Source organism: Theileria orientalis, chromosome 2, assembly GCF_000740895.1.
Source record: "Theileria orientalis strain Shintoku DNA, chromosome 2, complete genome".
NCBI classification, from domain to species: Eukaryota; Apicomplexa; class Aconoidasida; order Piroplasmida; family Theileriidae; genus Theileria; species Theileria orientalis.
This window is the reverse complement of record NC_025261.1, coordinates 732676-760651: the sequence shown is the minus strand read 5'-3', so window position 1 is coordinate 760651 and position 27976 is coordinate 732676. Positions and strand designations below refer to the sequence as shown.

Sequence of the window (27976 nt, the reverse complement as noted above, 5' to 3'; positions counted from 1 at the left end):
TCAGTCCAGACTCAGCGACCTGAGCGTCACTTTATTCTTAGTCGCAAGCAGCGAACTCGCCACCCTCCCTTCGCTCTTCCTGAGGAAGTTCGTGGAGAGCAGGAGGACCCGGTTGTCCAAAAGGTACTTGAATCCGGCGTCCAACTTATCGGAGGAGCATATCACCATCCTAAAGCGACTGGCGTCGCCCAACTCCCACAGAACTTCCTCCGTGGCTTTAAAAGGTGGTGCTTGCGTCTGGTGATCCTCATGTTTGTTGCTGCCACCACCGATGCCCTCAGCATGCTCCGGTCCCAGCTTTTCAGCGTTTGGTTCGCGTGCACCATTTCCATTGCAGTTACAACCCAGTCCACAGACCTTGCAATTGCATTCAGGCTGGCAGACCTTAGTGCAGTAGGTCTTGGACGCATTTTTTGCTCTCTGCTCTCCCGCGTGCTCCTCGCATCCGCTCGATGCGCACAGACATGGCGGGAAGGAGAAGTAGTCCTCGTTAAAGAGCAGGTCGTATACCTGCTCGCTCGTGCACGTGGCCAGGTTCAGCGGCTTCGGTATCTTCCCCAGCCTCTTGTAGCTGAAGTCCTTCGTCAGCTTGTCCACGCACAGAATCTCCTTGTTCAGCACCGCTCCCACCGACATGAACTCGAAGACGTCGTTGACCCGGTGGAAGAGCTCCTTCGCGCACTGCAGCAGCAGCGTCTCGTCGTTTTCCAGCCTCAGCGCCGCGTGGTTTTCGCTGAGTTTCATGTAGATTTGGTGGTAGAAGCCCGCGTTGTTCGTCGCGTTCCTCTCGTCCTTGCTCGACCTCAGGAAGTGCACGTGGTAGGGGAAGAGCACCTTCATTGCGAAGAGGAGCAGCGCGAACTCCAGCGCGTACGGACTCGACTCGGACGCGAACCCTCCCATGAACACGTAGAACGAGTCGAAGTCGTCCCAGTTCTTAAAGTCTGCGCCGTCGAGGCTGCTCTGCTCGTGCCACCTGTTCTTCATCATCGGCCACCCGTACGCGTTAAACTGGTCCAGCAGGCACGAGAGGTCTCCGTTCAGAGACCCGAACACTTGGACGTTGCCCTTCAGCTGCAGCAGCGAGTCCTCCTTCTTCAGAATTGAGCACGCTGCGTCGCACAGCTGCAGCATGTCACTGTATGCGCACAGCTTCAGCGACGTGTGGTCCACCGAGTCCCCCAGCGAGTGGTGCAAGAAGTTTTTGAAGAGCCCCTTGGCCACTGTGCAGTCTATCAGGTGCCCCTTTATCACCAGGAACTTGTGCGTGTACTTTTTCGCCAGGTGCTCCGTGAGCGACTCCAGTGCCTCTTCATCTGGGCACTTCATTTCAAACGTGGCCGGGCCCTGCTTAACCTGCGACCTGCCACTTTGACCAACCAGCCCATGTCCTTGGTTTCTTCCAGTTGCTTCGCGTGCGCCATCTTGTTCGTATCCTCCTCTTTCAAGACCACAATTGGGTGTGGCCGATGCCTCCAATAAGCCTTTTTCATTTTTCGCAAAGCCTCCCAGGGTGGCCAAATTCTCTCGGTGACTAAACTTCCCCTCACCTGCCTTTTTATCATAGTAATCTGTTATTGCCATGCTGTCCATCAGGAGGTTGTCCAGCTTTGCCTTTTCTGTCATCAGGTCCTCCATTGTGTCAAACGACTTGAATCCCTCGCTGGGTTCTCTATATGGGTCAAGTGCCCGGGAATCGTCTTCCACTGCGTCCTTAAAGGACTCTACTTTGCTGATCAGTGTTGGCAGGTGCTGCTTTGGCGTTCTCTCTGGGGACTTGTAACTCTGCTCATATTCTCTCAAAAACTCGTCAATCTTATCAAATCTACTCGGCGTCACTTCCTCGGGAGCCTGATAACCCTGGCCATTGTCCCGTGCATTCGTCAACGCATCTTTGGGCAGCTGTCCACTCGAAAATACACTCTTAGGTGACTGCTCTGTCAATTTGTCATTTTGACTCGCCTTCTCTTCCTTACTGTAATTTGCTTCGTTAGCATGATTAGAATCTCCATAATAGTTTGCCTCCTTAGCATCATTGCTGTAGCCACTATAGCTGTTCCTCGTTCCATTACCGTAATTCGCTTCGTCGACTTTACTAACATTGTTGACGTTACTCACTCCTCTAATTTCCGGAGTCATTTCTGGACTCCGATTACCTTCTTGGGGCGTGAATCCTCCCATTGCGCTCCGCTTATATTCCTCGACCAACTCATCTTCGTATGACTGGTCGTTGTACATTTTTGACAAGCGGTCTATTGGACTGCCGTAGCCTCGCTTCGGCGACGCATCTGTTGACTTTGACCACTTGTTCTCGTAGTTAAATCCAAATAGCTGCTCCTTATTCGGCGACTTGTTGTGCGTGAACTCCGAGTACACTCTGGGAGTGTGACTCCAAAGTGACGCCTTGCTCGTGCTCGCCATGTTGTTGGACCTATTGGACTCTGGCTTGCTCACATTCTCCTGGATGCCGCTTCTCCCCGTGTTCCCGTGGTGAAACAGCTCTGTGTTGTTTCCGAACGACTCTGCGTGATCATCGTTCCTGGCTTCCCTGTTCGTCGTACCGCCGTAGCTGTGCCTTTGGGTGGTAACCACATTTTCTAACGAGTTCAATATACACCTCTTCAGCACTTCCGCCAGGTCATTGTTCGATCTAAAAAGCACCGTCGTATTTTTCAACAAGTTGTTCTCAACACAGTAAAAGAACGAATCGTAACTCAATTTCCCGTTAAACATGTTCATAACCTTTTCGTTTATTTTTAGGTCATAGTTCAGCTTATTTCCTCCCTGCTGCTCCAGGTGACTTTGCATCAGGTCCAGCGACTCCCGCTCCAGGTACCCGAGCCTATTGAAGTCGTATGCTCTAAAGATGTGCTGTAATCTCAGCTTCCCAAACACTGTGTTAGGGTTATGTTTTGCGTCTGGCGAGCAAGACAGCATTCCTGACACGAACTCGTTTCTCGTCACCATCGACTTGTGTTTTCTGTCCATGCTCTCAAACACCAGGTTCGAGGCCTCTTCACTCCCGAATATTTTGTGCACGTTCAGCATGTTCAAGTACTCGCGCTGCGTCATGTACTTGTTGACTGTTGAGCATCCGTAGTGGTTAAATGCTACGCTCAGCAGCACCTTCTTCAGCTTAAGTTCATTTGTATTCCTTTCTGTCAGACTCACAAAATTTCTTTTGAAGTCTTCAAAGTCCTTATTCAGGTCTTCCCTCAAATTCAGAGGCTTATCTGCTGACGCCTTATTGAAGTTAGTTAATAAAAATGTCAATACTGGGCTGTTAACAACGGTGTTATCATCTGTTTTTTTAAAAAGGAAATCGAATTCATAATCTGATGCGTCTTCTTTCCCCAATGCCGTCCTTTGTGACCTATCACCCGTAAAGTTAGAATCACTTTTATTTAGGTCGAAGTCCTCGTCAACCAGACTCGCCAGGAGCGATGTCTGCGAAAACCATTTGTTGAAGGATGTCACTGAGTGACTCAGCTCATTATATTCTGCGTTACTAAGCAGCTTAGCTCCTTCTAATTGCTGTTCTTTGACTGTGGTCTCATTCGGGGGCGAAATTGATTTAAACTCCAAGTCGTCAAGTGAAGTGTGTACAGTTACGAGTTTAGTGGAGAAATCTGTGGAATCAAATTTATTAAATTTAAAACTATCGTCTGCGATGCTTTTTTCTCCGGTCTCAAAATCCATTCTGTTTGTACTCATTATATTATTCAACTATGTTACAAGTTAATTTACTAATAAATATGGTTCATTACCAAGTTTACAATTGAATATGCATATGTTAATATAAGACTTTATAATGTGTGTTCAAATTCATAATTATATTAAAAATTTTTATTGGTATCAGTGGTCAAATTCAACTATTGATTCTGGTGTGTGGGTTACCTTTGATTACACATTCATGACATCATTTTAATTTTCAACCCATAAAATCATGCGTATTTTATATAAAAATTAAAAATAAGGCCAATGTTTCTCGAATGTGTATTTAATTTTTCAACTAACTATACTGTACCTTATAATCGGACCCATATGACCAACACATCACTTTCTTGACATCACCTTCACCTGAATTCACCCATAACACACACTAGGAAGTATTTATACATTTATTTAAGAATCTCAGAATTTGCGTGTATAACAAGCAATAACGAAATAAATTAGCGACAGAATCACCAATCGACGAAGGGGTCATCTGATCCTACAACTGCCTTTGGCTTTCTGATCGATTCCCTGTATTCCACTCCAGACGGGTCCTTTGTTTGCTTCTAATAATCTTATTAAATACGTTTACTTACCGGGATGTGTGGAGCCTCCAGCTCCTTGTTTAGTAACCTTTTAAAGTCCATGGGCTCAAACCAGGCGCAGTTTTTAATGTCATCTATCCCTCTGTGGAGGTTACCGAATCTCTTCGTCGGGTCCTTAGCCAACAGGTTCGTGGTCAAAATTTTAGCGTTCCTAGGTTAAGCGTTAATGAATTTATTATTCAAGTTAGGGTATCTGTCGTATTTCAGGTATAATTTTCCAGTCACGTATGAAAATTCTTGTTTTAGTTGAATTTTAAATATATAATAAATATCCTAACTACAGGACTTACTCGTCGTAGAAGCTTGGGAACTTGAGCTGGGCCTCGAGAATCTTTTTATATATGCGCACCTGGTCCTCGTCGTAGTAGGGTGGGTACCCTACCAGCATTTCGTATATCAGTATGCCCAGTGTCCACCAGTCCACTGCCTTCCCGTGGCCCTTGTTAAGCAAAATCTCAGGAGCGATGTACTCGGGCGTCCCGCAGACCGTGTACGTTCTGAACTCGACGACCTTGGCGAACCCGAAGTCCGTCAGCTTCAGGTACCCGTCGTCGCAGAGGAGCAGGTTTTCTGGCTTCAGGTCTCTGTACACAATGTCGCTTTCGTGCAGGTACTCGAACATCGTCGTCACCTGCGCTGCATAGAACATTGCGCTCTGGCTTTTCAGCCTGTCTGATCTTCTCAGGTACGTAAAGAAGTCGCCTCCCTTGACCAGCTCCATGACTATGTAGAGGTAGTAATCGTCTTTGAACGATCCCAGCATGTTAACTACGAACGGGTGACTCACTGAGCTCAGGAGCCTCTTTTCCGACAGCACGTGGTCCACCTGCCTCTGCGTTATCAGGGGGTCCTTTTTGAGCCTTTTCACTGCACACTGCTCGCCCATGCGTTCGGTATTTACCGGCGCTGCCAGGTACACCTTTCCGAACCCGCCTACATTTCATTTTAGAGATTAGCATACTCTACCGTTTCCCATGTATTTTACACATTTTTTATGCACATAGCCAAACACATGGCGCATACTACTATTTACTACATATAATCTAACCTTCTCCCAGAACCTTGAGAAACTTGAATGAACTCACTGTAAACGTTGCTCTGGGACTTGGCGGTTGTACTATTGTTGTTAATCTGTTTTTCTTTTTAAATAAACCCTTGAAAGATTTTATTAAACCGTTGACACATCCAGGTTTGTCTTCACCTACATTTACGGCTATAAAGTCGCCTAAACACACCTGTCATCTTGCCAGTTTTTTATGAACGATTTAGAACTTATACTTTTGATATAATACTGCTGTTTATGTTACAAAAGGAGATAAATCTTTTAAATGGTCTCGATAGGGTGTAGATGGAAAAATAAATACATGTGTAAGTAACCAGATTAAATCGAGTGTCTATAATTCAAAAGGAAACAAAAATGCTAATTTATTGAAATGTTTACAGTACGTTTATTGACTTGGATTTGCTTAAACTGGCAATACGCTCTTTCTTGCACATTGGGAATCCCGAGATGAAATAAAACGAATTATCCCGGGTAAATTTTACGGAGTGTAAATTGTGTTTGCGTAGACGATATAATAAATTACAAGTAACAAATTTATTTTGCTAAAGATATTTGTAAGGCGTGGGTATGTGAGACTCTGAAGCCTTGCAAGCCCTCTAGAGCGATTTCTGCTTGCGTTGCCATTGAATAATCGACAAACGCTACATATCTTCCTTCTATAAACCTACAGTTCTTGAAACCCGGGTACTGTCTAAAAAGCAATTCCAGTGAGTCCTTGCTCATATCGGAAGGTATGTTCTCGACAAACAGTGTATGCGATTCCTCGTTTCCGTCAGTTCTCACTTCATCCATGTATTCCGGAGCTATCTTAGATTTAGATTTACTCGATTTTGATATTTTGTAATAATCCGATGGCTTCATTGCCTTGTACGACCTGTTTTTGGCATACTCTATCTTCAATACTTTATTTAATACTTTCCTTCCATTCAACCCCTTCAAAGCAGCTGTAGCGCTAGATATCTCCCTAAAAAGATATATTTTGCTCTGTTGCTCACCTAAATACAACGAAGGCTTGGCCCCTCAGATTCTTAGTCCTTCTCGCCACTATGTCCACAATTATTCCATATGGAATAAACAATTCATAGACCAGTTTTTTTAAAACGTCAATGTGTACCTGGTCGTTGAGGTTATATACGTATAGTGTTTGACATGGCAAGATATCGACTGGGTTGAAACTAGATGCCATTGTTGATGTTTTGTGTGAATTTTATAGTCTTGAAAGTGATATATGTGACTAAATATATTTGTTGTAATTATTTCTTTTATTTAAAGGCAATTGTCCAAAAGGCGAAAAATAAACAGGATGCTGATACATAAATGGACAATCTATCACCAACTACTGAAAGTTTACCCAAAATACCGGGGAAACCTGATCTTTTAGAATTAAAGAACCCTGGGAAAAACGGTTTTAAATAACTAGATGTACAAATAGTGAGCAATAAAACCATACACAACGATGGTAATTTAAGCAAAGCAGTCATTATACACTATTACAAGAAATCAAAAATACTTCAAATGAATTGTATATAAACATAACCCTCAATTATCCATTAAAACAATAAAAAGAGTGTGGTAAAAAACGAATATGATAAATCTAATCTATAGTTACGACAGCATAATGGGGGATTATGTAATTACTATCTTTTATTTGTGTATGAGTCAGGATTCCACATTTTAACTATCGTATCATAAAGTTTATAAAATACATTTGGAACCTTAAGTAGATTTATAGTCAGTTACCACACATTTTAGACGATTTGCTTTTCCGGAAAGTAGCGCATCTTTTGTTGTAATAAATTATTTGATGTTACTAAACACAACGAAATTTAATGTAGTATTGTGTATGCTTCGAATATAACAAGTGTTTAAAAATTTGAGACCATGGCTGAAGATAACACAGATGGGTGTCATGAATATGACATTACGCCGAAACTATCTCCATATTTTGACCCGAAGATGCTGTTGTACGTGTTAGAGTGGATGGGCACGAAGGGTATATACTCGCCAGAGCTACTAACACCTGTGATAGAGGAGATTAAATTGGAACTCGAGTCGGTTAAAATGGCAGACGAGGAGTTCAAGGCAATGGAGACAGAATATTTAGAAAAAATAAACCAATTCAAGGAAGTGTTGGCACTGTATAAAAAGGATCAGTTGCACAGAATAAGTACGACATTCGAAAGGATAACAATATCGTCACTGATACAGTGGGCGTCGACGCCCTCAGTAGAAGTGTACGTAAACTTCCCCCCAACAGTAGATAAGATGATATTGAAGTTGGCGAAGGCATACTTCGATAGAGACGACTACGAAAACTGTAAATCGCTATTGACGTACTACGTTAATTCAGTGTCAAAATACACAATTGAAGGTAGGAAGGATATGTAAAGTGTAAATAGCAGATAAATAGATAGAGAATGAGCTACATGGTAAAAATAGTAGGTAATGAGTAAAGAGATGATTGAAGAATAAGAAACACGATTAACAATGATTTAGGGTTTTTGAACAAAAATAGAATGAACTGTTACTGGGGAATAATAAGCTGTAACCTGCTGAGCATACTGCTGCCGTCAACAAATGAGGAGTTGGGGGAAATGTCGTCGATGCAAGTGACGCAGCAGGACCCAGAAGGAGACAAGGACGCAGCACTTCTGGACCTTAACTCGCCGAGGTCAGGAGTCTACTGCATACTCAAGTTCGCAGAGCTGCTCAACAACGAGGAGCTCAGCAGAGACAGAAAGGACCTGATACTAAAGAGGTGCTGGCTCCTCCACTGGTCGCTCTTCTACATCTTCAAGTACCACCTGTCACTCTTTCACCTTAACAGCAAGTCCATAAAGACATTCGAGTGGCCACAGCTGCAGGAGTACTTCATGGACGAGAGGAACCTGGTCGTGGTGAACATGGTGGCCCCGCACCTGCTGAGGTACTACGCAGTGTACGCAATGCTGAACAGGAACAGGAAGGACCACTTTAAGACGATAAGCAACGTAAGTAACAAGTAAAAAACACAACTAAATTATTGGGAGCACTAGGAAAGATTATTGTAATTAATAGTAGTATTACTAGAGTTATTTATTGCTATTTATATTAATGTTGGTATTCCTACTAGATATTGATGGTAGTTAGTAGGCATTGCTGTTACGTATTAGTATGAGTGATGCACGTAATCTAATATTGTAGCTCATTGCAAACGCAAAGGACAAGTACAACGACACGTTTACGTCGTTACTAGGAGCATTGTTTGTAGACTTCGATTTTGACGCTGCACAAAAACACATAGTAGCAATAAACGAGGTAATTATAATTTATGGGTAGAAATAGATAAATAGATACATATATACATATATACACATGTAAATACAAGTGTTGATGTATACACATACACATAGAAATACAAACAGATATAAATACACATAAATATTTACAGATAGAAATACATAGATAAATACAACCACTTACATATGTAAATACAAACATACTAAAGTGTATATATATTCACACGTGTATAAGTAAGTGTATTTTACAATTAGCAAATGGGAAAATAAATAGATGTTATTTGGTATTTAATGGTAATAATTGATTGATATAGGCTTGTTCTGTTGATTTTCTATTGAATCCACTCAAGGGCGCAATTGAAGAGGGCTCAAGGCACATCATATTTGAAACATACTGCAGAGTACACAAGTCAATAGATATAGAGTAAGTTCAAATAGAGAATAAAGTAATGAAAACGACCGAGACAAAAATAAAAATAATTCGTAGCATTATTGCACAAGGCGTTAACATGTCGGCCCTGGAAGCTGAAAGATGGATAGTAAACATAATAAGGCACTCACACATGGGTAAGCCTAAAAGGATAATTAATTTGATGTAGAGGCCAAAATCGACAGTGAAAGAAACTGTGTGGAAATATCAGCAATGCCGCCAAGCCTGTACCAACAAGTGATAGAAAAGACTCAGAATCTGACGCTGAGGTCGAATATGATACTGCAAAACCTGGCACAGCTAAACCCTAACGATAACGCACTGAACAGTATCAAGAACCAGGACTCAGGAGATAGAGCACAGGCGAGAAGGATGTACTCAAGCAATCAACACAGAAAAAATGTAAACAAGTACCATAACAGAGAAAAGGAGTTTCACAAGCAGGATCAAGAATCAGTATGGTGAAAAAAGTAATATATTATGGAAAATATATGTGGTAAATAGATGGTAAATGAGTTGAATAGGTTTTTAAATGAGTAAATATTATAGTAATTGAACATATGTGTAGATGGATTAAGGAAGTTGATGTCTAAAGAGTTTGATTACTGAGATGAAGTAAGCAAACAAGAAAAAGGTATTAAATAATAAACGGTGGTATAAATAGTAATTGAAAAAAGCTAAATAATCAATGTGGACGACCGGGGCATCGATCCCCGTACCTCTCGCATGCCAAGCGAGCGCTCTACCATTTGAGCTAGCCGCCCTCAGATAAATACTTGAAATTGTGTTTTATAATAACATGACAATCAAAGAAAAGAAAAAGAAAAGGAAAAAATGAATTATTCAGATGTATAAATCAAAATGTAAAGATCGTCACATTTGACGGGACACGTAGATGTGAAAAAAATAAAAACAATAAAAAAACAACTAAAATCAAAAAATATAATAATCTTCTATTAAAAAATGATATAAATATTAGTAGATATGTCAGGTTTTAACTGTGTTTAAAGCGGGATCTGGAGAGTTCTTAATATTGTGTAGATCTATAATCCCGACATTAAAAAGTGCGACAGCGGTGTTAATAGTCGAAAAATTTTTGTGAATTTTGTAACATAATATTTTGTAAGTGTAATAATGTTTAATGTAAATTTTAAATCTCACACATCAGCGTAATTGATGCCATTTTAACCAAGCGATAAAATATGATCCTTCCATCGTATAAGTGACGATTTCGACTCCAAAAAGAAATATAATGTAATATTATATGTAAAAGAGAAAGAATTTGTCAAAAATACGTAATTTTTTAAACAATAGTCAAGTGTACGGACGACTTGCAAAATGTGTACCTGTGATTTTCTACAATGGTGGAGTTATTTAAAAGACTGATTTCGCCTTAGCAATTAACAACTGTATTGAATTTTTTATATTAGATTCGAAACAATTGATAACACAGATATTTTCTCCATATATTGTACACATTCACAGCAGCAGAAATGGCATATCAAACCTTCGAGAGAAACGGATACGAGGAAAACCTCATGGACGAATTCATCCACGACCCGAAAATAAGGTTCTATTTTAACCAACTGGACGTCTTGGGGGACATAACGGAGGCGTGTCCGACGAAAAACCTGGATAAAACAAACGTTGGCCTGGTGAAGGTGGGAGCGAAGCCGCTGAGTGGGATCAGAGGACTGTATTTCACGAAAGGGATGTGGAAAGTTAAGTTCCTGGACAACGACTACGAGGTGATCACGTGTATCTTCAGATACCACGACAAGGAAACACTGGTGAAGTCGTACCACATAGCGCACTCATTCCTGAAAAAGGTGATCATGTACAAGAGGCACATCCACGAAGACGACGGGACGATCCTAGAGGAGCTGAACGACTACCAGCTGGTGGAGCTGGATGAGCGCAAGAGCAAGGAAAACGGAATAAACAAGCTCAGGCAATTCAGACAAAGCGAAACGAGATACAGAAGAAGCCCACCAGAAGAGAAGAACAACTATAGAAAAACGATACATGACAGCTTCGAGAGGTCAGAGTCGTTGGACTCACTGTATGAACGAGAGAAGAAGAAGAAAAAAAGGAAGAAGTCGAATGGCTCGATTAACATAAACCTAGTTAAGTCCCCAGGCATGAAGGAGAAGCCGAGGAAGCTGACGAAGTTTGAAAGCAAGTTCCTTAAGTACTGCGACTACAGCACGATCGACATGATCAACCACATCATGGACCAGAACAGGGAGTCGAGGCTGATGGACCACGGGAAGACGTTCACGTTGAAGCACGGCCTGTACGACATTAATCCGAGGGAGTCAGACGGCGAGTACAACGACGTTTGCACAAACGGCTATATGTTCCCATACCTTAATGGTGAGTAAATTAACGAGCTAGGTAGATAGCTAAATAGAGCTCTTGTGATGCAAGTAGCGAGTGCAAATAAGCGTTCACAGTTACAAGGTACCTAGCAGCTATTTAAAGCTGGTGATAATCGTACCTGATATTAAGTAGTGATGCTAGCATACGCTTAAGTTAGATAGTAAGTATTTTTAAGATAGGAGCGAATCACGACGCATGTTTATTTGATGATAACACTTGCTAACGATTATTTAGAAATCTCCAGAGACGATTTGGTCAGCAGAACGTCACTGAAACTCGTGAATTTTGGACCGCAGTACGAGAGCCTGGGACCGTGAAGAATCAAAACGCACTAACTCGAAAGGTAATTGAAAGAATATCGCAAGAAAATCACAAACGCATTGAAGGAAGAGGACAGCCTTCCAAGGAATCGTACAAATTTGATTATTGATTTAAAAAATTGAAAGTAAACACACAACACAAACTCAAGCACACAAATCACGAAAGAGATGATATTTGAGTTTGATGGAAAAATAAAGAAAACGGTTGTAAAAATAGTAAAACAAGTTGAAATTAAGCTGAAAGAAATTTCAAAATGAAAAATACACATGAAAAACTGTAGAAGAACCGTCTGAACATGACGGTGAAAGTGTAAAATATATTTAAAGTTAGGTTAAATCGACTTAAGTCCAATGTAGAAGGTTGAATAAAATGAAAGGCCAGCACGAAATAAGCCTTTTAAAAAAATAATATGGCCTAGTTTAAATAATATATGCTATATAGAACACTACAGTCAGAGTGAGAGTAGTGGTATTTTTTGATAAAATATTCTAAATTTAAAACAGTTTTTTATTTATTTTAATTAAAAATGACTTCAAGAGTGTTAGATATTCTTTCACTGTACGATCGCAACCAGGAAGCAACATTATACATAGGTAAGTGGACTGGGTAAATATTAAATAAAAACGGACACAAGTATCCACTGATTCATAAAATAAGTTCAATTTATAATAAACGTATTAGGTAATCTTGATATTCAAGCAGATGAGGAGCTCCTGTGGGAATTCTTTATGCAAGCGGGAAGAGTGAGGAGTATAAACATCCCGAGGGACAAAGTAACAGGCCAGCACCAAGGTAGGAGAATTAAAGCGATAAAATAAAACGTAGGCTTCGGATTCGTGGAATATGAAACTGAAACGGACGCAGATTACGCGTTGAGAATTTTAAATTTTATTAAGTTGTACCATAAGCCGCTAAGACTCAACAAAGCATCGAAAGATAAGGAAAACACAGAGGTGCGTATCTAGTATTAGTATTTTGTATTTATGATTGCGTAGATTGGAGCCAATTTGTTTATCGGAAACATAGACGACGAAGTCGATGAAAAGCTACTTCATGATACTTTTTCGGCCTTTGGAACCGTAGTGTTTACAAAGGTAAGGACTATATTAGCCTCAAACACCAATTTATTGATAAATGGGCGTAAATTATTTCTAGATTGTGAGGGACGAAGCGAATTCTGGAAGGTCGTACGCATTCGTGTCATTTGACAATTTCGAGTCCAGTGATGCAGCATTGGCGTCAATGAATGGCCAGTTCCTGTGCAACAAGCCGATCCATGTGTCGTACGCATATAAGAAGGACACGAAGGGTAACTTAAGCCACGAATACGTAGATAGTCCGGTACTGCTAGTAACGATGGTGATGATGATGGTGATAATTGCTTAATTTAGGGGAGAGACACGGAAGTGCCGCAGAAAGACTAATAGCGGCCAACAGACCCAGCGACTTCAAGAGCGGGCCGCCAGTATCAAACCCGCCTCCAATGCCAATGGCAAACACGTTCATGCCGCCACCGATGCATCCACTGATGGGTAAGCCTCTATTAGTGACAATGATTAGTTGCCACTTAGTTGTACCAGCTGATAGCTATTGCTAGAACCAGTTATTGAAGCTGAATACTCTAACGGTAGTTAGATTTTAACTGACACTGAGGACGATAAATACCTTTTAGGTCCGCCTCCAATGATGCCGCCAATGCCGCCACCAAACATGATGAACGCACAGATGAACCCAGGGATGTTTCCGCCACCAAACATGATGAACGCACCGATGAACCCAGGGATGTTGCCGCAACCTAACATGGGCGCCTTGCCAGTGGGAATGCCTCCACTCCCTGTGCCCAACGCAGTCCCAGTTATACCTCAGAACATGCCGCCGCCACCGATGTTTAACATGAAGTAATGTTTAAACTGCTCACGTGTGTGTTTATGCGAACACGTCCAAGTATTTACATGGGTATTTATGTAAACGTACCAGTAAATGTTTAAGTAGCTATTGAACCAAGTATTAAAGCATTTGTGTAAGTGTAAATATTAGTGTCTAAGAGTGTAAATGAACTAATGGTATATTTACTGGTAAAAGTAAATGGAAATTAAAAAAATAAAAGCAAAAATATGGGTAAAAAAATAAATAGATAAGTCACTGAGGCAATTCCCAATTTATGGGATCCTGGTTTGTCTTCTCGAGATATTCATTGCACCTGTTGAAGTGGTTGCAGCCTAAATGATAAGGTAAAGCGGAAAGATACCCTTGAAATGCTTAATTGACAGAGGAGAGGGGTGACCGCAAGTCAACACGCAGTGTTTAGAGCTTGAAATCTTAGAGCACTTTTGCTGGGCGGATTTGCCTAAGGAGTTGTACAGTAATGGGCAGTTATTGTAATGGGTAAATAAACATGGTATTCACTACATAGTTGAATATTTGATTAAATAACCAGTTAATTGAACAGATAAACGGTTAGTTAAATGTTCAAATAAATAAAGAATTAAACAGTTAAATAACGAAGTAAACTGGCTACCCCAAAGAAGGAATACTATGTTCTCCCGAGTGTCGTTGATAATGTTAATGACCTCGTCGGTGAAGGTGTCCCAACCCTAATAAGCATAAATCTTCTAAGGAACCTACATATAGTCTGTGGGACATAGGTTGACTGTCGACCACGGTCAAAATGCTGTTTAGGAGAAAGACTCCCTGCGATGCCCAGGAACTCAGGTCGCCGTGAAGACTCTTAGTTCCAATTTCAGATAAAATGTTTCTTAGGCTGGGCGGCAATATGACGCCCTTGGGAACGGAAAAGCACAACCCCTGGGAACAGTGAAATCGCGATCGACTTACCATGGCTTGTCGAGGCTGGTGGTATGGGTCCTGTCCAACGATGACGACTTTGACCTTTGAGAGGCTAAGATACGTTACTGACACACATTCTTACGGAGTAAGTTTGAAGGCGTTGAAAACCAAGTGGGAAGGGGGATAGACCTTTTTGGAGCTTCGTTCTCTGAGAACCTTGGACCACAGGGTCTTAAAATAAGGTTTATTGATCTCGGAATTCAACACATGGAACCTGAGAAAAGAATAAAAACGCAAAAACGCACCACTCATCTCCCATCAGATTCCTTATGTTTTCGGAGTAACTGAGTTTGGCTTCATCAGGAGTTACAGTTATATTGGTGGAAACATGGTCGAGTGCAGGCTTTTTACGAGGAAGGTCGGTTCTAGTTTCGAAAAACTCAGTAATAAGTCTTTTAGTCATCCTACAGAACAAAACTGTGTTAATTACTCTGACAAAATTCATAAATGTTAAATTATAACTTGGGAGTGTGTTTATTTCACATTATTATTACTAATATGGTGTGTGATTGAATAGAGTGATAGAGTAGTATATTTACTATTCATTTAATCATTGTCACTAAAATGTTTATTGTTTTATTTAATATTTAATGTAAAGCGTAAATGGAGTTTTCATCAGTATTCCATGACGCCTTGCGCAGTCAAAAACGCAAAGGTATTCACAAGTCCTCAATCGCAAGTAATTATAAAGACAACCCGCTGGCTACGTTGGCACTGAACATAGTTAAGAGGGATACAGAAAAGGCGGCATTGCTAAGATTAAAGGGGTTTGACAGGGTGGACATTGAGAGGTCTAGAGGAAAGCACTCCGTAGTATGCAGGCACTGGCTCAAAGGAATGTGTATGAAGGGTGAATTCTGCGACTTTCTGCACCAACTGGTATATTCAAGAATGCCGCCCTGTAAAACCGTGGAAAAGAGTTCATTCTGTACTGATAGACTGAAGGGATGTTGCATATTCAAGCACCTGGACGAAGATGCTTTCGATGGTGCCAGTTTTAAGGTACTTTAACGGGCCAACATTTATGTTTAGGAAATTAACAAGGAGAGGGACATTCCACAGGAACTATCATACTTCAAAAACCCAGAAAGGTTCACTCAAGCTTTCAATGTGGCCATACTTTACGCCTTCCCTAGAATTGTAGAATATGCATAGCACATTTAATAATGTAACATAATACGCAATATGTGTTTGAAAGAGTGTAATAAGTAGTGTATATGCCAGTTTGTCAGTAAATTAAGGGTTTTTTTCACAGGTTCATCTTGTTCTCAATGTGTGAATGGATTCCACCCAATCCAAACTCGTTGGATGGCTTCTCGTCGTTCATGTAGTCATAATTGTGTAAAGTGTCCAGCTCATCCATTAAAATCTCAAGTGAGAGCATGCTGCTCTTCATCCCAGGAAGCCTGGTTGCCTGGGAGCACATGTTGCGTTCGATCGACATCTTGAGGGTTTCCTGAGAGCCGAAACACCTGGAAATCCTGGCATAACTCTCTGCTACCGATTTCTTTAGGTGGTTGTGGTCTATATTATTAATAGGATGTATGTTATGCAACTTTAAGTCAGAATTATCGTTCTCAAAATTGTCAAGAAAACTGTTAGGAAACGAGTTTAAATCAATGTTTAAATGCGAAAAACTGTTATTGTCCATTGATACTAAGAGTTTATAAAATAAATAAATAGTGTATAGTGATACTAATGGGAAGGTGTGGAGTGTTAAAAATAAAAACCTAACTATTGTAAAATCGTTAACCATATAAAATATTAAAGAAAAAATAATATCAAATGTTGATTTATAAAAATATATAAAATAAAATAAATAATAGGTATGTAAAACAATGTAATAGAAGGCAGTTGTAAATGTTAAAATATAATTATAAAATAAAAGGTAAAGTATATTTTAATACATAAATCCTAAAGAAGGTGTATAGATAATGTTTATTTAGTAACTAACATTTAAAAAATATGTTTGAATGTGGAATCAAAATTAAAAAATTCATAAGAATTAGTTAGATAATTTATTTGTATCGATTATTGCATAAAATATATTTATAAATTAAATGTGCTTTAGATAAGTTGATTTTTTGATTCCTTAACACATTCCTTCCCCATTGGATTTAGTACCCCAGCATTAAGATTCCAATTACAGAGATATACTGAATATTTTCAAAGGAAAAAATAAATTATTTTATAAAGAATTTTTGCTTGTATGTTTAAAATAATTTATTATTGTTAATTAGTATTATAATTCCATACTAGCCAACCCACATATAGAATCTTAATATGTATTTATATATGCATAAAACGTATATACATTTTTAGGTCAATTAATTTAAAGAAATTACGACCATGTCACTCAAATACGTAGCAAGTTATTTGTTGTCTGTCACCTGCGGCAATGAAAGCCCATCCAAAAGTGATGTCAAGGAAGTACTCAGCTCCGTAGGATCTGAAGTAGACGAGGACGCCTTGGACGCTTTCTTCGCAGCAGTATCTGGAAAATCAGTCCACGAAGTACGTTAAAATTTTAATCATTGCCCAATAGACTATAACCGCCGGATTGGAGAAACTTCAGAAGGTGCCAGCAGGAGGAGTAGTCGTAGCTTCGTCCACATCCCAAGCAGCCGCTTCGTCAGGTACGTTCAGATTTATTAATGTTGCCTTTTAGCCAAACAAGAGGAAGCCAAGAAGGAGGAGGAGCCTGAAGAGGAGGAAGACGATATGGGTTTCTCTCTATTCGACTAAGGAGAAAAGGGAAAACAGTATTCGCCTCAATTGACTTCTAAACGTTAATATTTTTGGTATCCACGCGTACGCGCTAGCCATTTTTACACCACTGCACATCCATAATGTATCTTGTGTAAATATATATTTTAAGGTACGGGAGTTGATATGGATTCAGAATATAATAGTGAGGACCTTATAGAGAGTCTAGAAGAGTTTTTTACAAGGAACATGAAGGGTAAGAAGGTAGATGGGAGTGGAATCCTAGGTGCCTGGAGAAAAATAATAATTTAAGCCCACAAATGCTTAGGAAACGATGAATATAGAGTAATAGTGATCACATCAGGAGGAACTTCAGTAAATTTGGACAAATATGGGATCAGATACATAGATAACTTCTCATCAGGTAGAAGAGGATCGGAAATCGCAGAGTAAGTGGATTGGATTGTGTTAAAAACAACATTGTAGATTTTTCCTGTCAAAAGGGTACCTGGTAGTCTTTTTATCGAGGAAAACGGCCCATTTGCCCTTTATAAGATTCACAAATGATCGTGATCATCCATACAGGCTACTGGAAAGCCTAAGAGTTGAGAATAATTCATCAATAATAGGTAAATGTGATTAAATGACAAGAAATGCGCAGTTGAAGGTGAAAGTGAATTTAAAGAGTTAATTTTAAGAAGCATAGAAGGATATAACAAGGTATACCAGAAGTGTGTTAACAGTGTTGCAGTACAAGTCGAGACTGTTTTTGGATTATTTTACAACACTGCCAGAATATCAAGATAAATTAACGTTAGTGATTATGTAGATGGAGAATGTAGCTGTTATTTTAGACAATTGGTGCTATCAGTAGTTGCTATCAATAGCTATTATTAGTACTTGATGATAGCAGTAAAAATAGTAATGATGATGATATTAATAACAATAGTAATGATGACATTAGTAAAAATAGCGACAATAATTTGCAGTGTGATAGTTCACTTTTGTAAAAGATTTAGGGAGAATGTAGCATATTGTTTAGTTGCGGCTGCATCAGACTTTAAGTTTTCAGACGATTCACTGGTATGATTGACTAGATAGTCGATGATTAAGAGTGTTTTAACGGAGTTTGTAGATGAAAGAAAAATTCTCATCAAGCAACACAGTCAGCCTTAAGCTGGATCCTCTGCCAAAAATGAGGTAGGTTAAAGTGAACATTGGTGTTACTACTAGTGGTAGCGGTACCATTAATAATAGCATTAGTTTTAGTAGTAGTACCACAACAACCTGTGATACAATTACTAACAGTGGTAGCATTATTGGTTGTAGTAGTGGCGCTAGCAGTAGCAGTTGTATTAACACATGCTATTAAACTAATTCATGGCTTGTAGGAAAATAATAAGACAAATATCAGATGGGTATCCGACAGTGTGTTGCTTTAAGATGTCAACAAACAGGACGGAAATGGAAAACTCAGCAAAAGAAATGCTCTCGAAGCCAACTTCAGCCGATATGGTAAGTTTCCAGAAGTATAAATGATCGATAGATTGTATGTAACATATTCAACGAAAGGCTTACAAATGTCAGCATTGTGCTATCAGATGGGCCGACGAAAACACTCGAGTCAAACGTAAGTTGATAAAGATAACCGCAGCAGCCATCAGAGCTAAACCAACAAATTGGTGAAGAAATACTAAAAACACACTCCAAAAGGATAGAAGGTTATAAAAAAGGAGTAAAATGATGAATGTAGTACCACAAATAAACACAAGGATATGTATATATAGGTGTGTACATGTATGTGTATGTATGTGTATATGTATAGGTGTATGTGTGTGTATAAGTATGAATGTGAATATGTATATAAACGAAAGTAAATATAAAATGTTTAAATGGGCTATAGTACATTGATGAATAACACGGACTACTGATGAAGTGGTGTCAGCTCACTTTACCTGTAAATTGGAATCCTTGCCGGGGAGGTGGCTGCCGTCGCTGTAGTTGAACCTGTCGACCTTGGACAACTGAACCTGGAAGGCAGGAACCTGAAGATGGCCGCAGGAACACTTGCGACCGTGCCAAGAAAATGAGCCGAGTTTAGAGTTGCACCTGGAGTTGCTGCAAAACAGTTTGCCGTTGGGGGACTCGAGCTCCTTCATCCAAGTCATGGGCTCGATGAAAATACTGTTGCAGTCGTCGGAAGAGGAAAGGGCGCGGCCGGGAGTGCCAGGGTCAGCGTCGTGCCTTATTATGTTGTTGTCGCAGAACAGAGTCTCCCTGCACACCTTGCAGGAGTAGACGAACTGCGGGTCAGGGTCAGTGTCCAGGTTGAAGCTTAAGTTGTGCCTGTTCATCAGGTAGTTGTCGAGAGTCTTCATGTAGTGGTTGTAAAAGAACCCCTCGTCCTCAATCCTGAAGCCGTTTTTATAGTACAGGATCATTTGGTACTCGAAGTAGTGACTGATGGCGGTCTTGGGGTGAACCTGCTTCATGTACCTCTTCACGTCCATAAACCTCTTGTTCCACTTCCGCATCAGATAGGAGCATATAAGGGAAGTGCTTCTGCAGAGTCCGAGCATGCTGAAAACAAAGGAGTTAGGTGGGAGTGAGTATGTATTCAAACTGGAAGAAACGTGTAAACTCTTACCAGTGGACCAAGACGAAGCCCTTTTCAATGGAGAGAAAATAGTCTATGAGCCTAAAGTGAAGCTGTTAGGGGTGCAAACTAACTCATAGGAGAACTTGAAGGCCATGAAGAAGGTCTCGTCGGGCTTATCGTCGGCGTCAATAATTGAGTGGACGACGTAGGTGGGCTCAGCTTCAAACTCATCATCGTCAGAGACCCTCCGGTAAACGAGGTCGAAGTGAAGATTCACGTAAGGGTTTTTGACGTGGTCGTGATATAGTTTCGATAAAGATTCGTTCAAAATACTAAAATGTGTAGTCGACTTTGAGCAGTGCGTTGAGCACCAATATGGAACGTCCTGGCAGACTGTTATGACGGCTTCCTTCACGTTATCAATGGAATCCGGCTCAGAATCCTTTTTCCTTCCATCATCATCGGTTTTGCTATCATTTTTGGCTGAGAATAAATAATTTGCCTCAATGAAGCTACCGACGTGTAAACCCGGTATTATTTTAGTCATTTGTGAACGTATTAAAACACAAAAACATCATACAACAATCCAAGCATTATAGAATAAATCTAACCATAATTTGATAAAAACGGTTGATAAAAATTTATTTTGTGTAGTGATTGTGGTAGAACCATTCTTAGGAACAAAAGGCTACCCTTTCACGTTCTCTGTTCAATTTTATGTTTGTTTTAAATACATAATATTTTATCTTTCCATTTAAGATGTTTTAACTTGCTCGATTTTGCTCTAAAGGCCTTTTGTAATTTAGTTTGTAACTTTTCGATCATGTGCGCCTAGATATTCAAATTATTTACTGTTATGGAAGAAAATAGTAACAAAGCTCTCGAGCAGACTGAACGTGAAGAGCTTAAGCACTTCATTAATATAATATACGCTTTTATGTCGTACAAACGGGACGGCTCAGTCGACGTCGAAAGGATATACAGGTCGTTCAACCTGCTTTCAGGGGACGACAAGGCCTTGCTGATTGAATCCCCGCCATCTAGGACGATAAAAATACTGAAGGCGCTGATTAAAAACCAAGATTTTATAATCGCAATGATATCTGGGATCGTGGACTTAGAAAAATACACGGGGAAATTGGATAAATTTTACGCAGGAAACAAGTACACCGACGAGGAGGTGAAGAAGGAAGTCATACACATAATAAGAAATACGCCATTTTGCAACTGCCCGGACGATTTGGAGGACGATGAGATAAAGCCAACCAGCGACCCGCTGGTCTTGCAGAGGAACGTGAACTGGGTAATTCGCGAGCCTTTACACCAAACACCTTTAGGTCCGATCTACGCTCCGCCAGTTCGTGAGGGATTGGTCGGTTGAAGGAGAGAAGGAGCGCGACCAGTGCTTCAGGCCACTCCTGGATGCACTGCAGCGGAGAGTTCCAATAAGAGACCTCGAAGATCCACCACTGTAAGTACTCCAATATTAGTCTTACAACCTTAGCGTACCCTATCTTAGTCCAGTTAATTATAGTCTACAAAGTCCGTCAATGCGGAAAACGAATACTGAGGTTCACACACATGGCCTTTTTAGGATTCTCTGTCCCGGTTCTGGGTTGGGAAGACTCCCCTTCGAGGTCTTGAGGCTCGGCTACTCGAGTCAGGGTAACGAGTTCTCGTACTTTATGCTAATAGGTATTTGCCTCATTGCCCATTTCTTTGTAGGTTCACACTTCGTTATAAACCACGCCATCAGGCCCAACGCCTTTAAAATATACCCGTATTGCTTAGACACCAGCAACAGGTTACCTAGTAATCTTAGATACCATAGTATATCCATTATAGGTGGAAACGCTACTCCTATATCTAAACTTCAATCACAAAAGATTTTAGGATATCTAAAGAGGATCACCTGAAGGAGGTTGACATACCTGACGTATCTCCAGGAGAATTTAAACTCGATCGCCAAAAATTCTCAATATGTGCAGGGGAGTTCATAGAGGCTTACGAGGGGTTCTCGGAGCACTTCGACGGGGTCCTAACGTCCTTCTTCCTGGACACCGCCAAGAACATCATTTCGTACATCAGGACGATCGCGCGTCTGACCAAAAGGGGGGCCCTCTGGGCGAACATGGGACCCCTGCTGTATCACTACGCAGACCTGACGCACAACTCAATAGAGCTCCCCTGGGAGGAAGTGAGAACGATAATCTCAAACTGGTTCACAATAGACAACTTTGACGTTAAAGAGGCGTACTATACATCAAACTCGTTGAGCATGATGAAAACGCAGTATAAATGTATCTACTTCGAGGCGACCAGAAACGAGGTTCCGGTTAGCGGGCAATCGAATACATTTTAAATTTGTAACATAGAAATCATTAAAATGCTGTATAACAACTTTTGCATGAGTCCATACTAGAATTTGAGTGTTTTTGTGGAAATTAATGGTAGTGTGTATAGAGCCTGTAGGGTTCGGAAAATAATTAGTAAAAGATATTGAAGGAGCAGCAGTGTGTTGAGATTTTACCCATAAAACATTTTCAAATTCCATAAAAGTTGTTTCAAAAACATATTTGTTCATCATAGGAAATACTATAATTCTGTTGCTCACACTGGCTGTTGTAGCTAACGCCTTTGTAGCCAATTTTAAATGTAGTTCTAGTTCAACATCTCTGTTGCCCTATCGCACCTCGAAAAAAGAGGATTCCTTGACATTTGACGGAAACAGCCCCCAAATAGGCCTTAGAAAATACAGGTCTACACACCTTGAAGCCAGGAAAAAGTATACTCACGTTCAAGTAACGCTCGAAAGAGATACACCTAACGTTGGAAAGAAAGGTAAACCATAGACAAATAAATGTTATACGTGCTAACCGGATTATATAGTGAATAGATGGCAAACACGCAATGAATTTAAATATATGATTAATATTCAGGGGAGATTGTGTACGTGACGCAGAATTACGCATTCAACTACCTCGTTCCGTTTGGATTCGCAAGATACACAACGAGATCGGAGTTGGTGGGTCTGGCACTGGATCGCAACTACAAGGAGTGTCTGCAGAACATAAGGAGAACGTCGGCGTTGCAGCTTAAGGAAAAGCTGGGAAAGGACCTGGTGCTGGAGTTTGAAGTGCCATGTTCTAACGCGGACAAGACAAAGCTGAACGCCCCGCTGAGACCAGTGCACATAATAAATAAGCTGAGGAGCATGATGCTTCTAGGGCCACTTGACATGTTGAGGGAGCAGGATATCAAAATACACACAGAGTCAGGGTACATACTCAAATACGGAACGTTCAAAGTCACGCTAGTGCTGGACGAAAACATAGAGTCCTCAATAAAGGTAAAGGTGCAGGACATACCAGTGGATGTGATAATCAACAACGATCAGCTGCAAATATAACGGGGTTGACCTAGGGTGAGATTGTATATTAAGTTGTAACGGCACTGATACCTCGATTTGAATTTTAAATTTTAAATAAGAACAGAGTTTAAATCAAGCGTATAAGAAAGGCAAGGATGAACACAGCCAAGGCGGTATTTAGGGGTTTTAACCCCTGTCTTAAAAACACGAAGCTGGTGGGCGCACGGCATCTACATCACTCAGCTACGCACGGGAAGTTTTATACAAACAGATTCTACGTGAAGAAGTGCAGCGAGTGCCAGTCGCTAAACAGCCTAGCACTGATCAGCTGTTTCAACTGCTCAAACACGCTGAGTGACGCGGACATAAGGTTCAGAAGCCTAGACCACATTTGTGAAGTGAGCAACTGGAGGAAGAGTACGAGAGGACCCGGCAATGTAAATGCCATTGCTAGCGGCACCGGCGCCAATGTAGCAACCGGTTCACACAGTGTTGCTAGTGACTGTGGGCGTGAAAATGAGTTGAATACGCCGGTGCTGTACAGATGCTTCGACTTCACAATCATGTTAAACAGGAACCCTTCCGCGTTCATTCATTTATCAGCGTTTCCGAACGGAACGTTCTACGACATAAAAAATTTCAGAAAGTCGCACGTTGAGCTGTTAAACAGAATTGCAGACAGGTGCGTGCTCGTGCTGAATGACATAGTCAGTGGTAAGGTGTGCGTGCCCAGCGTCGATGGGTTGACTCTGGGTAAACTGAGGGCCCTTGTCGGTGAAGGCGCCAGTGACAGGAGTAAGAGCTGGAAGGAGCTTTTAAAGAGCGTCGTTTGGGGGTTCAACTACCCAAACGCGCACTGCCACGTGGATATGCACGCACTGCTCCCACCAATCTCAGCGTTCAGCCTCTTCAAGGCCCCCTTCTTCTACCCTCTCGAGAAGGTGCTGGGCGACCTCAGGAACTTTGGAAGGGTCAGACACTACTCGCCCGCACAGATAAGACAGATGTGAGTTGATTATTTATTAATGCATTCATATGGTAGTGCCAGCACTGTTGTGCAATAGTAATTGATATCGTATTAATGGTATCAGTAATAGCGGTAATGTTACTTTAGGAACGAGTTTGATGAAGTCATGGAAGCCGTAAAGGCGTCCGACACTAAGATGAGGGAATATCTATCAAGAGCTTAATGGCCATGTAAACGCTATTCAGTATTCATGTATACACAATGTAAACATTGATCACCAGTTACTGAATGATACGTTGCTAGTAACCACGAGGGAGTGTTCCAAGTCGCTAGTTACTCTCTGAACGGTTCACCAATTGTTTCGATAGCTCCTTGACTCGCTCTAAAGAAAGAACATTAACAATGTGCGAAATAGGTGTGCGGTAGCTAAATGGAGTGTAAAATACCGGGGTCGATTGAGGACGAGCTTGAAGGGTAGCGTTTTTTCTCTTTACGGCGAGTCCTGCGTCTGGCGCCGCTGCTACTGCTGCTGCCGCTCTTTCTAGGGGAGGACGAGTGGGACCTCCGCTTCCTGTATCTCTCGCGGGAAGACGGCCTGCGGCGACGCCTCCGATGGTGGGACTCGGTGGAACTGGAGGCCCTTCTCACCCTCGAGCCCGAGGACCCGGAACTGCTGGACCTTTTCCTGTCCCTGTCCCTATCCTTGTCGAGTTCCCTATCCCTATCCCTATCCCTGTCTCTGTCCTTGTCCTTATCTCTGTCCCTGTCTCCGACACGATCCCTGACTTTATCTCTTTTCCTGTCCCTTTCGCGGTCTCTGTCCTTATCCCGGTCCCTAACTTTGTCCCTGTGTCTGCCTCGATCCCTGCGCTTGTCCTTTTCCCTCTCCCTATCTCTCTCCCGGTGCCTATGTCTGCGATGTCGTTCATCCCTGTCGTGGCGACGGGGCCTCTCCCTGGAGGGCTCCCGCTCTCTCCTCTCCCGCTTGGAGTGGCTGTTCAGTTCGCCGTCGGAGTGGTCGTGTCGATTGTGCCTGTGGTCGTCTCTGTGGTCAGAGTGGTCGGAGAGTGAGCGGTTATCCGATTCCTCGTCCTCACTGACCTGGCCCTTAAGCTCCTGTTTCTTCTCGTCGATAAACAGCTGAGGGATGCCGTGCTCACTATCCTGGGCGGACAGGAGCAGGTCCCAGAGCTCCCGCACAAACACGCCTGCCTTCTTGGCCATAAACCCCGTTAGGCTGATCTGAAGTCGTTTCGGGTCAAGCTTCGGTTTTTCATTGAATACCGCTCCACCGTCGCCTAAAAAATAAGGTAAAAATTTGGTGTGTACCTGCGAGCTGCGAATTCCTCTTGGCGTCGGACTCTCCAAGATCCTTCAGCTGACCAATACAGTAGTCTACAACAATGTCATCTTCCACGCCCATGAGCTCAGATACACGCTTTGTGATCCAGGGTTTAAAGGCGTCAATCCTAACCTTGGTTATATTGACCGGTTTCGAGAACGACTTCGGCCAGTTTTTGGATTCGTATAACTCCTTTTCCTTCCCGACCAAAATAGGGTTATTATCATCCCCCTTGGTGAAATTCCTAGGCTGGAACATTTCGAAACAAATTGGCGATGAAAGGAAGATGAACAGAGAAGAATCCTGTGATATTAGTTTTGTACAAATGTGTCAAAACCAGTTTATATACTCTAGTCAAAAAAAACAGATTGTTAAACCAGCAAAAAAATATATGAATTAAAACATTTTAGGTTGTTGAAGATACGTTAATAATAAAAATTTTACGTTTTCCGACCCCATCCAACTTGACATTGTAAATAAAGTGGATTTATAACTGTAAATATTATTTAATTTTGGTGATTTATAATTGGAAAGTATATATGTATTTCTAATTAATATAAAAATTTGTAATTTAATATCGGTTGACTTTAATAATTTGTACATTATATCGCCTTTTAATCTGTGTATTGTTCTAAATTATAAATCAAACCCTTAAATTATGTTATTCTCATTGAGCTCGTCTGTTTGAATGGACCTTTCAAAGTATTTTTATAAAAATGCTCCGCACATAAAGGCAAAATCGCTATGTAAGTTGCAAACAGATTGGCATATTTATAGATTCGCACAAAAGGAACAGGTATTATTTCTTAAAGACCTCCGATAAGGATCTCATTGTGACCAGCTTGGAATATGATATTTGGAGTACGAAACCGTACAATGAGAAGAGGCTGGCTAAGGACTATGAAGATAAATATAACGTAGTACTGATAATATCATCGGGCGAAGCGCTCCTGGGATACGCCCTGATGAAGTCGAAGCCAGGAGGAGCCTCAAAGAGCAGAAGTAAGTTCCCGAGTGTTAAGTTTGACGGGCACCTGTTTGACATCGGATGGATAAGGTGCCTGGAGTTGAGCGCAAAAGAGTACTCGCACCTCAACAACAAGTACAACAACGACAGGTCAATAGCCTCCAGCAAAAATGGAGATGAAATAGACAGAGAGAACGGATATGAGTTGTGCAGGCTGTTTGAAAAGAGGTTTGTAAAACTACTCAAAAGCCACACGCCGACGCTGAGTCATCAGGGGTTACCAACGACCATGATTCCACCACTTCCGGTCATGGCGACGAGGCCGGGTAAACTAGGCATGGCGCCGATACCAGGAATGCCAAACGTGCTTCCTGAGATCCCGTCAAACTTCATTCTCTCCAAAAACCATAGTAAGTTTGACTCACCGCATTAGTTAGCACTAAATTAAGCACGCATACATCAATATGTAGTCGAAAGTATGATGAAAATGAACAACAGGAGCATCCACGACATCACGAAGATGCAGAGGACGCTGAAGGGCGCGAGCGTGTACTCCCTTGACATGGCAGCTGAGTTTAACCCAGCACTGATAATATTCCCAGTGGACCTGTCTAACATGTCATACGATACATATATATCTATATATAACTGTTCACACGAATACTGGCTTAAAATGCCCGAAGACTTTGACTTCCTGACGCTGACGAGTTTTAAAACATAGCTGCCATAGCCACAGTGAGGTAGATTGTACTGTTGTTTTTTAACGTTAGACTGATTGTTTCAGAATTTCAACTTGGTAAAGAATCCGAGGAGTAGCACCAGCTTTACAGGATGTCTTCAAGTATCATAAGCAGGAGTGGCATTGGTCTGAATGGTTTATACCTCAGTATGCCGATGCTATTGGGTTCACTTTCTACTATCAACACACCAATTGGCATTATACGACGTAAAAGGATCACACATACTGGCACTGGAAGTCGCATTACTAACACACACACTGATGGTCAAAGGTGTAAAAGTGACACAAATATATACCTTCGACCTTGTAAGTCGAATGACGTGAACCGTATCTGCAGGTGGTATTCATCAGAAAGTTTGGAGTTGAGAAAGAAGAGATTGCTATTCAGGGCAATGAATACGGGCATGAAGGAACTGGACTTGATACTGCCTGAATTCATCAGACTGAACCCTGACTTCATTGACGCTAATCTCAGTGAATTTGAGTCGTTTCTGGATATGGAAACGTGCACAATATATGACATTTTAATGGGAAAAGTAGACTACAATGAAGGAAATGAAGTTGTTTACCACATCAAGTCATTTGTAACAAGTAAATATAAATAATTTTATAATGTTTGGTAGGTATGTGATTATTCGTGTTAATT

The 27976-nt window shown here is 41.2% G+C and overlaps 18 protein-coding genes and 1 non-coding gene across 19 annotated transcripts; 11 read left to right on the top strand and 8 right to left on the bottom strand.

Moving 5' to 3' along the window:
• On the bottom strand, positions 1 to 3714 carry TOT_020000374 (uncharacterized protein; the record flags this gene model as incomplete). Its single annotated transcript, XM_009692117.1, has 4 exons — positions 1 to 259; positions 461 to 958; positions 1004 to 2022; positions 2206 to 3714. The coding sequence occupies 4 exons, from the start codon at positions 3712 to 3714 to the stop codon at positions 1 to 3; spliced, it is 3285 nt and encodes a 1094-aa protein (XP_009690412.1).
• A 470-nt stretch (positions 3715 to 4184) lies between these two features.
• TOT_020000373 (CAMP-dependent protein kinase catalytic subunit) lies at positions 4185 to 5561 on the bottom strand (the record flags this gene model as incomplete). Its single annotated transcript, XM_009692116.1, is given in 5 exon segments — positions 4185 to 4280; positions 4311 to 4470; positions 4610 to 5252; positions 5368 to 5544; positions 5555 to 5561. 5 exon segments carry the CDS (start codon positions 5559 to 5561, stop codon positions 4185 to 4187), a joined length of 1083 nt encoding a protein of 360 aa, XP_009690411.1.
• A 355-nt stretch (positions 5562 to 5916) lies between these two features.
• TOT_020000372 (U1/2 small nuclear ribonucleoprotein) lies at positions 5917 to 6568 on the bottom strand (the record flags this gene model as incomplete). Its single annotated transcript, XM_009692115.1, has 2 exons — positions 5917 to 6346; positions 6378 to 6568. 2 exons carry the CDS (start codon positions 6566 to 6568, stop codon positions 5917 to 5919), a joined length of 621 nt encoding a protein of 206 aa, XP_009690410.1.
• Positions 6569 to 7263: 695 nt separating this feature from the next.
• On the top strand, positions 7264 to 9555 carry TOT_020000371 (eukaryotic translation initiation factor 3, subunit 6; the record flags this gene model as incomplete). Its single annotated transcript, XM_009692114.1, has 6 exons — positions 7264 to 7766; positions 7856 to 8372; positions 8566 to 8679; positions 8975 to 9084; positions 9148 to 9227; positions 9260 to 9555. The coding sequence occupies 6 exons, from the start codon at positions 7264 to 7266 to the stop codon at positions 9553 to 9555; spliced, it is 1620 nt and encodes a 539-aa protein (XP_009690409.1).
• A 226-nt stretch (positions 9556 to 9781) lies between these two features.
• TOT_02t000004 lies at positions 9782 to 9854 on the bottom strand. Its single transcript has one exon. It is a non-coding gene; the product is annotated as a tRNA-Ala (tRNA).
• Positions 9855 to 10583: 729 nt separating this feature from the next.
• Positions 10584 to 11902, top strand: TOT_020000370 (conserved hypothetical protein; the record flags this gene model as incomplete). The annotated part of the gene is made up of 2 exons (XM_009692113.1): positions 10584 to 11470; positions 11707 to 11902. 2 exons carry the CDS (start codon positions 10584 to 10586, stop codon positions 11900 to 11902), a joined length of 1083 nt encoding a protein of 360 aa, XP_009690408.1.
• Positions 11903 to 12319: 417 nt separating this feature from the next.
• TOT_020000369 (splicing factor 3b subunit 4) lies at positions 12320 to 13695 on the top strand (the record flags this gene model as incomplete). Its single annotated transcript, XM_009692112.1, has 7 exons — positions 12320 to 12386; positions 12475 to 12585; positions 12619 to 12746; positions 12789 to 12887; positions 12949 to 13102; positions 13185 to 13339; positions 13429 to 13695. The coding sequence occupies 7 exons, from the start codon at positions 12320 to 12322 to the stop codon at positions 13693 to 13695; spliced, it is 981 nt and encodes a 326-aa protein (XP_009690407.1).
• A 237-nt stretch (positions 13696 to 13932) lies between these two features.
• On the bottom strand, positions 13933 to 15085 carry TOT_020000368 (uracil-DNA glycosylase; the record flags this gene model as incomplete). The annotated part of the gene is made up of 7 exons (XM_009692111.1): positions 13933 to 14012; positions 14042 to 14140; positions 14312 to 14387; positions 14419 to 14598; positions 14629 to 14692; positions 14723 to 14854; positions 14886 to 15085. 7 exons carry the CDS (start codon positions 15083 to 15085, stop codon positions 13933 to 13935), a joined length of 831 nt encoding a protein of 276 aa, XP_009690406.1.
• Positions 15086 to 15243: 158 nt separating this feature from the next.
• On the top strand, positions 15244 to 15795 carry TOT_020000367 (cleavage and polyadenylation specificity factor subunit 4; the record flags this gene model as incomplete). The annotated part of the gene is made up of 2 exons (XM_009692110.1): positions 15244 to 15642; positions 15673 to 15795. 2 exons carry the CDS (start codon positions 15244 to 15246, stop codon positions 15793 to 15795), a joined length of 522 nt encoding a protein of 173 aa, XP_009690405.1.
• A 94-nt stretch (positions 15796 to 15889) lies between these two features.
• Positions 15890 to 16291, bottom strand: TOT_020000366 (uncharacterized protein; the record flags this gene model as incomplete). The annotated part of the gene is made up of 1 exon (XM_009692109.1): positions 15890 to 16291. The coding sequence occupies one exon, from the start codon at positions 16289 to 16291 to the stop codon at positions 15890 to 15892; it is 402 nt and encodes a 133-aa protein (XP_009690404.1).
• A 698-nt stretch (positions 16292 to 16989) lies between these two features.
• TOT_020000365 (60S acidic ribosomal protein P2) lies at positions 16990 to 17385 on the top strand (the record flags this gene model as incomplete). Its single annotated transcript, XM_009692108.1, has 3 exons — positions 16990 to 17154; positions 17186 to 17276; positions 17309 to 17385. 3 exons carry the CDS (start codon positions 16990 to 16992, stop codon positions 17383 to 17385), a joined length of 333 nt encoding a protein of 110 aa, XP_009690403.1.
• Positions 17386 to 17532: 147 nt separating this feature from the next.
• Positions 17533 to 18550, top strand: TOT_020000364 (uncharacterized protein; the record flags this gene model as incomplete). Its single annotated transcript, XM_009692107.1, has 7 exons — positions 17533 to 17602; positions 17675 to 17795; positions 17833 to 17975; positions 18008 to 18066; positions 18098 to 18159; positions 18336 to 18429; positions 18482 to 18550. 7 exons carry the CDS (start codon positions 17533 to 17535, stop codon positions 18548 to 18550), a joined length of 618 nt encoding a protein of 205 aa, XP_009690402.1.
• A 742-nt stretch (positions 18551 to 19292) lies between these two features.
• On the bottom strand, positions 19293 to 20492 carry TOT_020000363 (dual-specificity phosphatase; the record flags this gene model as incomplete). Its single annotated transcript, XM_009692106.1, has 3 exons — positions 19293 to 19926; positions 19994 to 20044; positions 20077 to 20492. 3 exons carry the CDS (start codon positions 20490 to 20492, stop codon positions 19293 to 19295), a joined length of 1101 nt encoding a protein of 366 aa, XP_009690401.1.
• Positions 20493 to 20801: 309 nt separating this feature from the next.
• Positions 20802 to 22307, top strand: TOT_020001055 (Mg protoporphyrin IX chelatase; the record flags this gene model as incomplete). The annotated part of the gene is made up of 4 exons (XM_009692105.1): positions 20802 to 21248; positions 21283 to 21416; positions 21540 to 21749; positions 21839 to 22307. The coding sequence occupies 4 exons, from the start codon at positions 20802 to 20804 to the stop codon at positions 22305 to 22307; spliced, it is 1260 nt and encodes a 419-aa protein (XP_009690400.1).
• Positions 22308 to 22521: 214 nt separating this feature from the next.
• Positions 22522 to 23354, top strand: TOT_020001054 (50S ribosomal protein L9; the record flags this gene model as incomplete). The annotated part of the gene is made up of 2 exons (XM_009692104.1): positions 22522 to 22786; positions 22885 to 23354. 2 exons carry the CDS (start codon positions 22522 to 22524, stop codon positions 23352 to 23354), a joined length of 735 nt encoding a protein of 244 aa, XP_009690399.1.
• A 173-nt stretch (positions 23355 to 23527) lies between these two features.
• On the top strand, positions 23528 to 24325 carry TOT_020001053 (conserved hypothetical protein; the record flags this gene model as incomplete). Its single annotated transcript, XM_009692103.1, has 2 exons — positions 23528 to 23752; positions 23837 to 24325. 2 exons carry the CDS (start codon positions 23528 to 23530, stop codon positions 24323 to 24325), a joined length of 714 nt encoding a protein of 237 aa, XP_009690398.1.
• An 882-nt stretch (positions 24326 to 25207) lies between these two features.
• Positions 25208 to 26095, bottom strand: TOT_020000359 (splicing factor; the record flags this gene model as incomplete). The annotated part of the gene is made up of 4 exons (XM_009692102.1): positions 25208 to 25327; positions 25384 to 25580; positions 25612 to 25927; positions 26069 to 26095. 4 exons carry the CDS (start codon positions 26093 to 26095, stop codon positions 25208 to 25210), a joined length of 660 nt encoding a protein of 219 aa, XP_009690397.1.
• Positions 26096 to 26312: 217 nt separating this feature from the next.
• On the top strand, positions 26313 to 27312 carry TOT_020000358 (uncharacterized protein; the record flags this gene model as incomplete). The annotated part of the gene is made up of 3 exons (XM_009692101.1): positions 26313 to 26370; positions 26402 to 27001; positions 27062 to 27312. The coding sequence occupies 3 exons, from the start codon at positions 26313 to 26315 to the stop codon at positions 27310 to 27312; spliced, it is 909 nt and encodes a 302-aa protein (XP_009690396.1).
• Positions 27313 to 27422: 110 nt separating this feature from the next.
• On the top strand, positions 27423 to 27935 carry TOT_020000357 (uncharacterized protein; the record flags this gene model as incomplete). The annotated part of the gene is made up of 1 exon (XM_009692100.1): positions 27423 to 27935. One exon carries the CDS (start codon positions 27423 to 27425, stop codon positions 27933 to 27935), a length of 513 nt encoding a protein of 170 aa, XP_009690395.1.
• Positions 27936 to 27976: the final 41 nt, after the last annotated feature.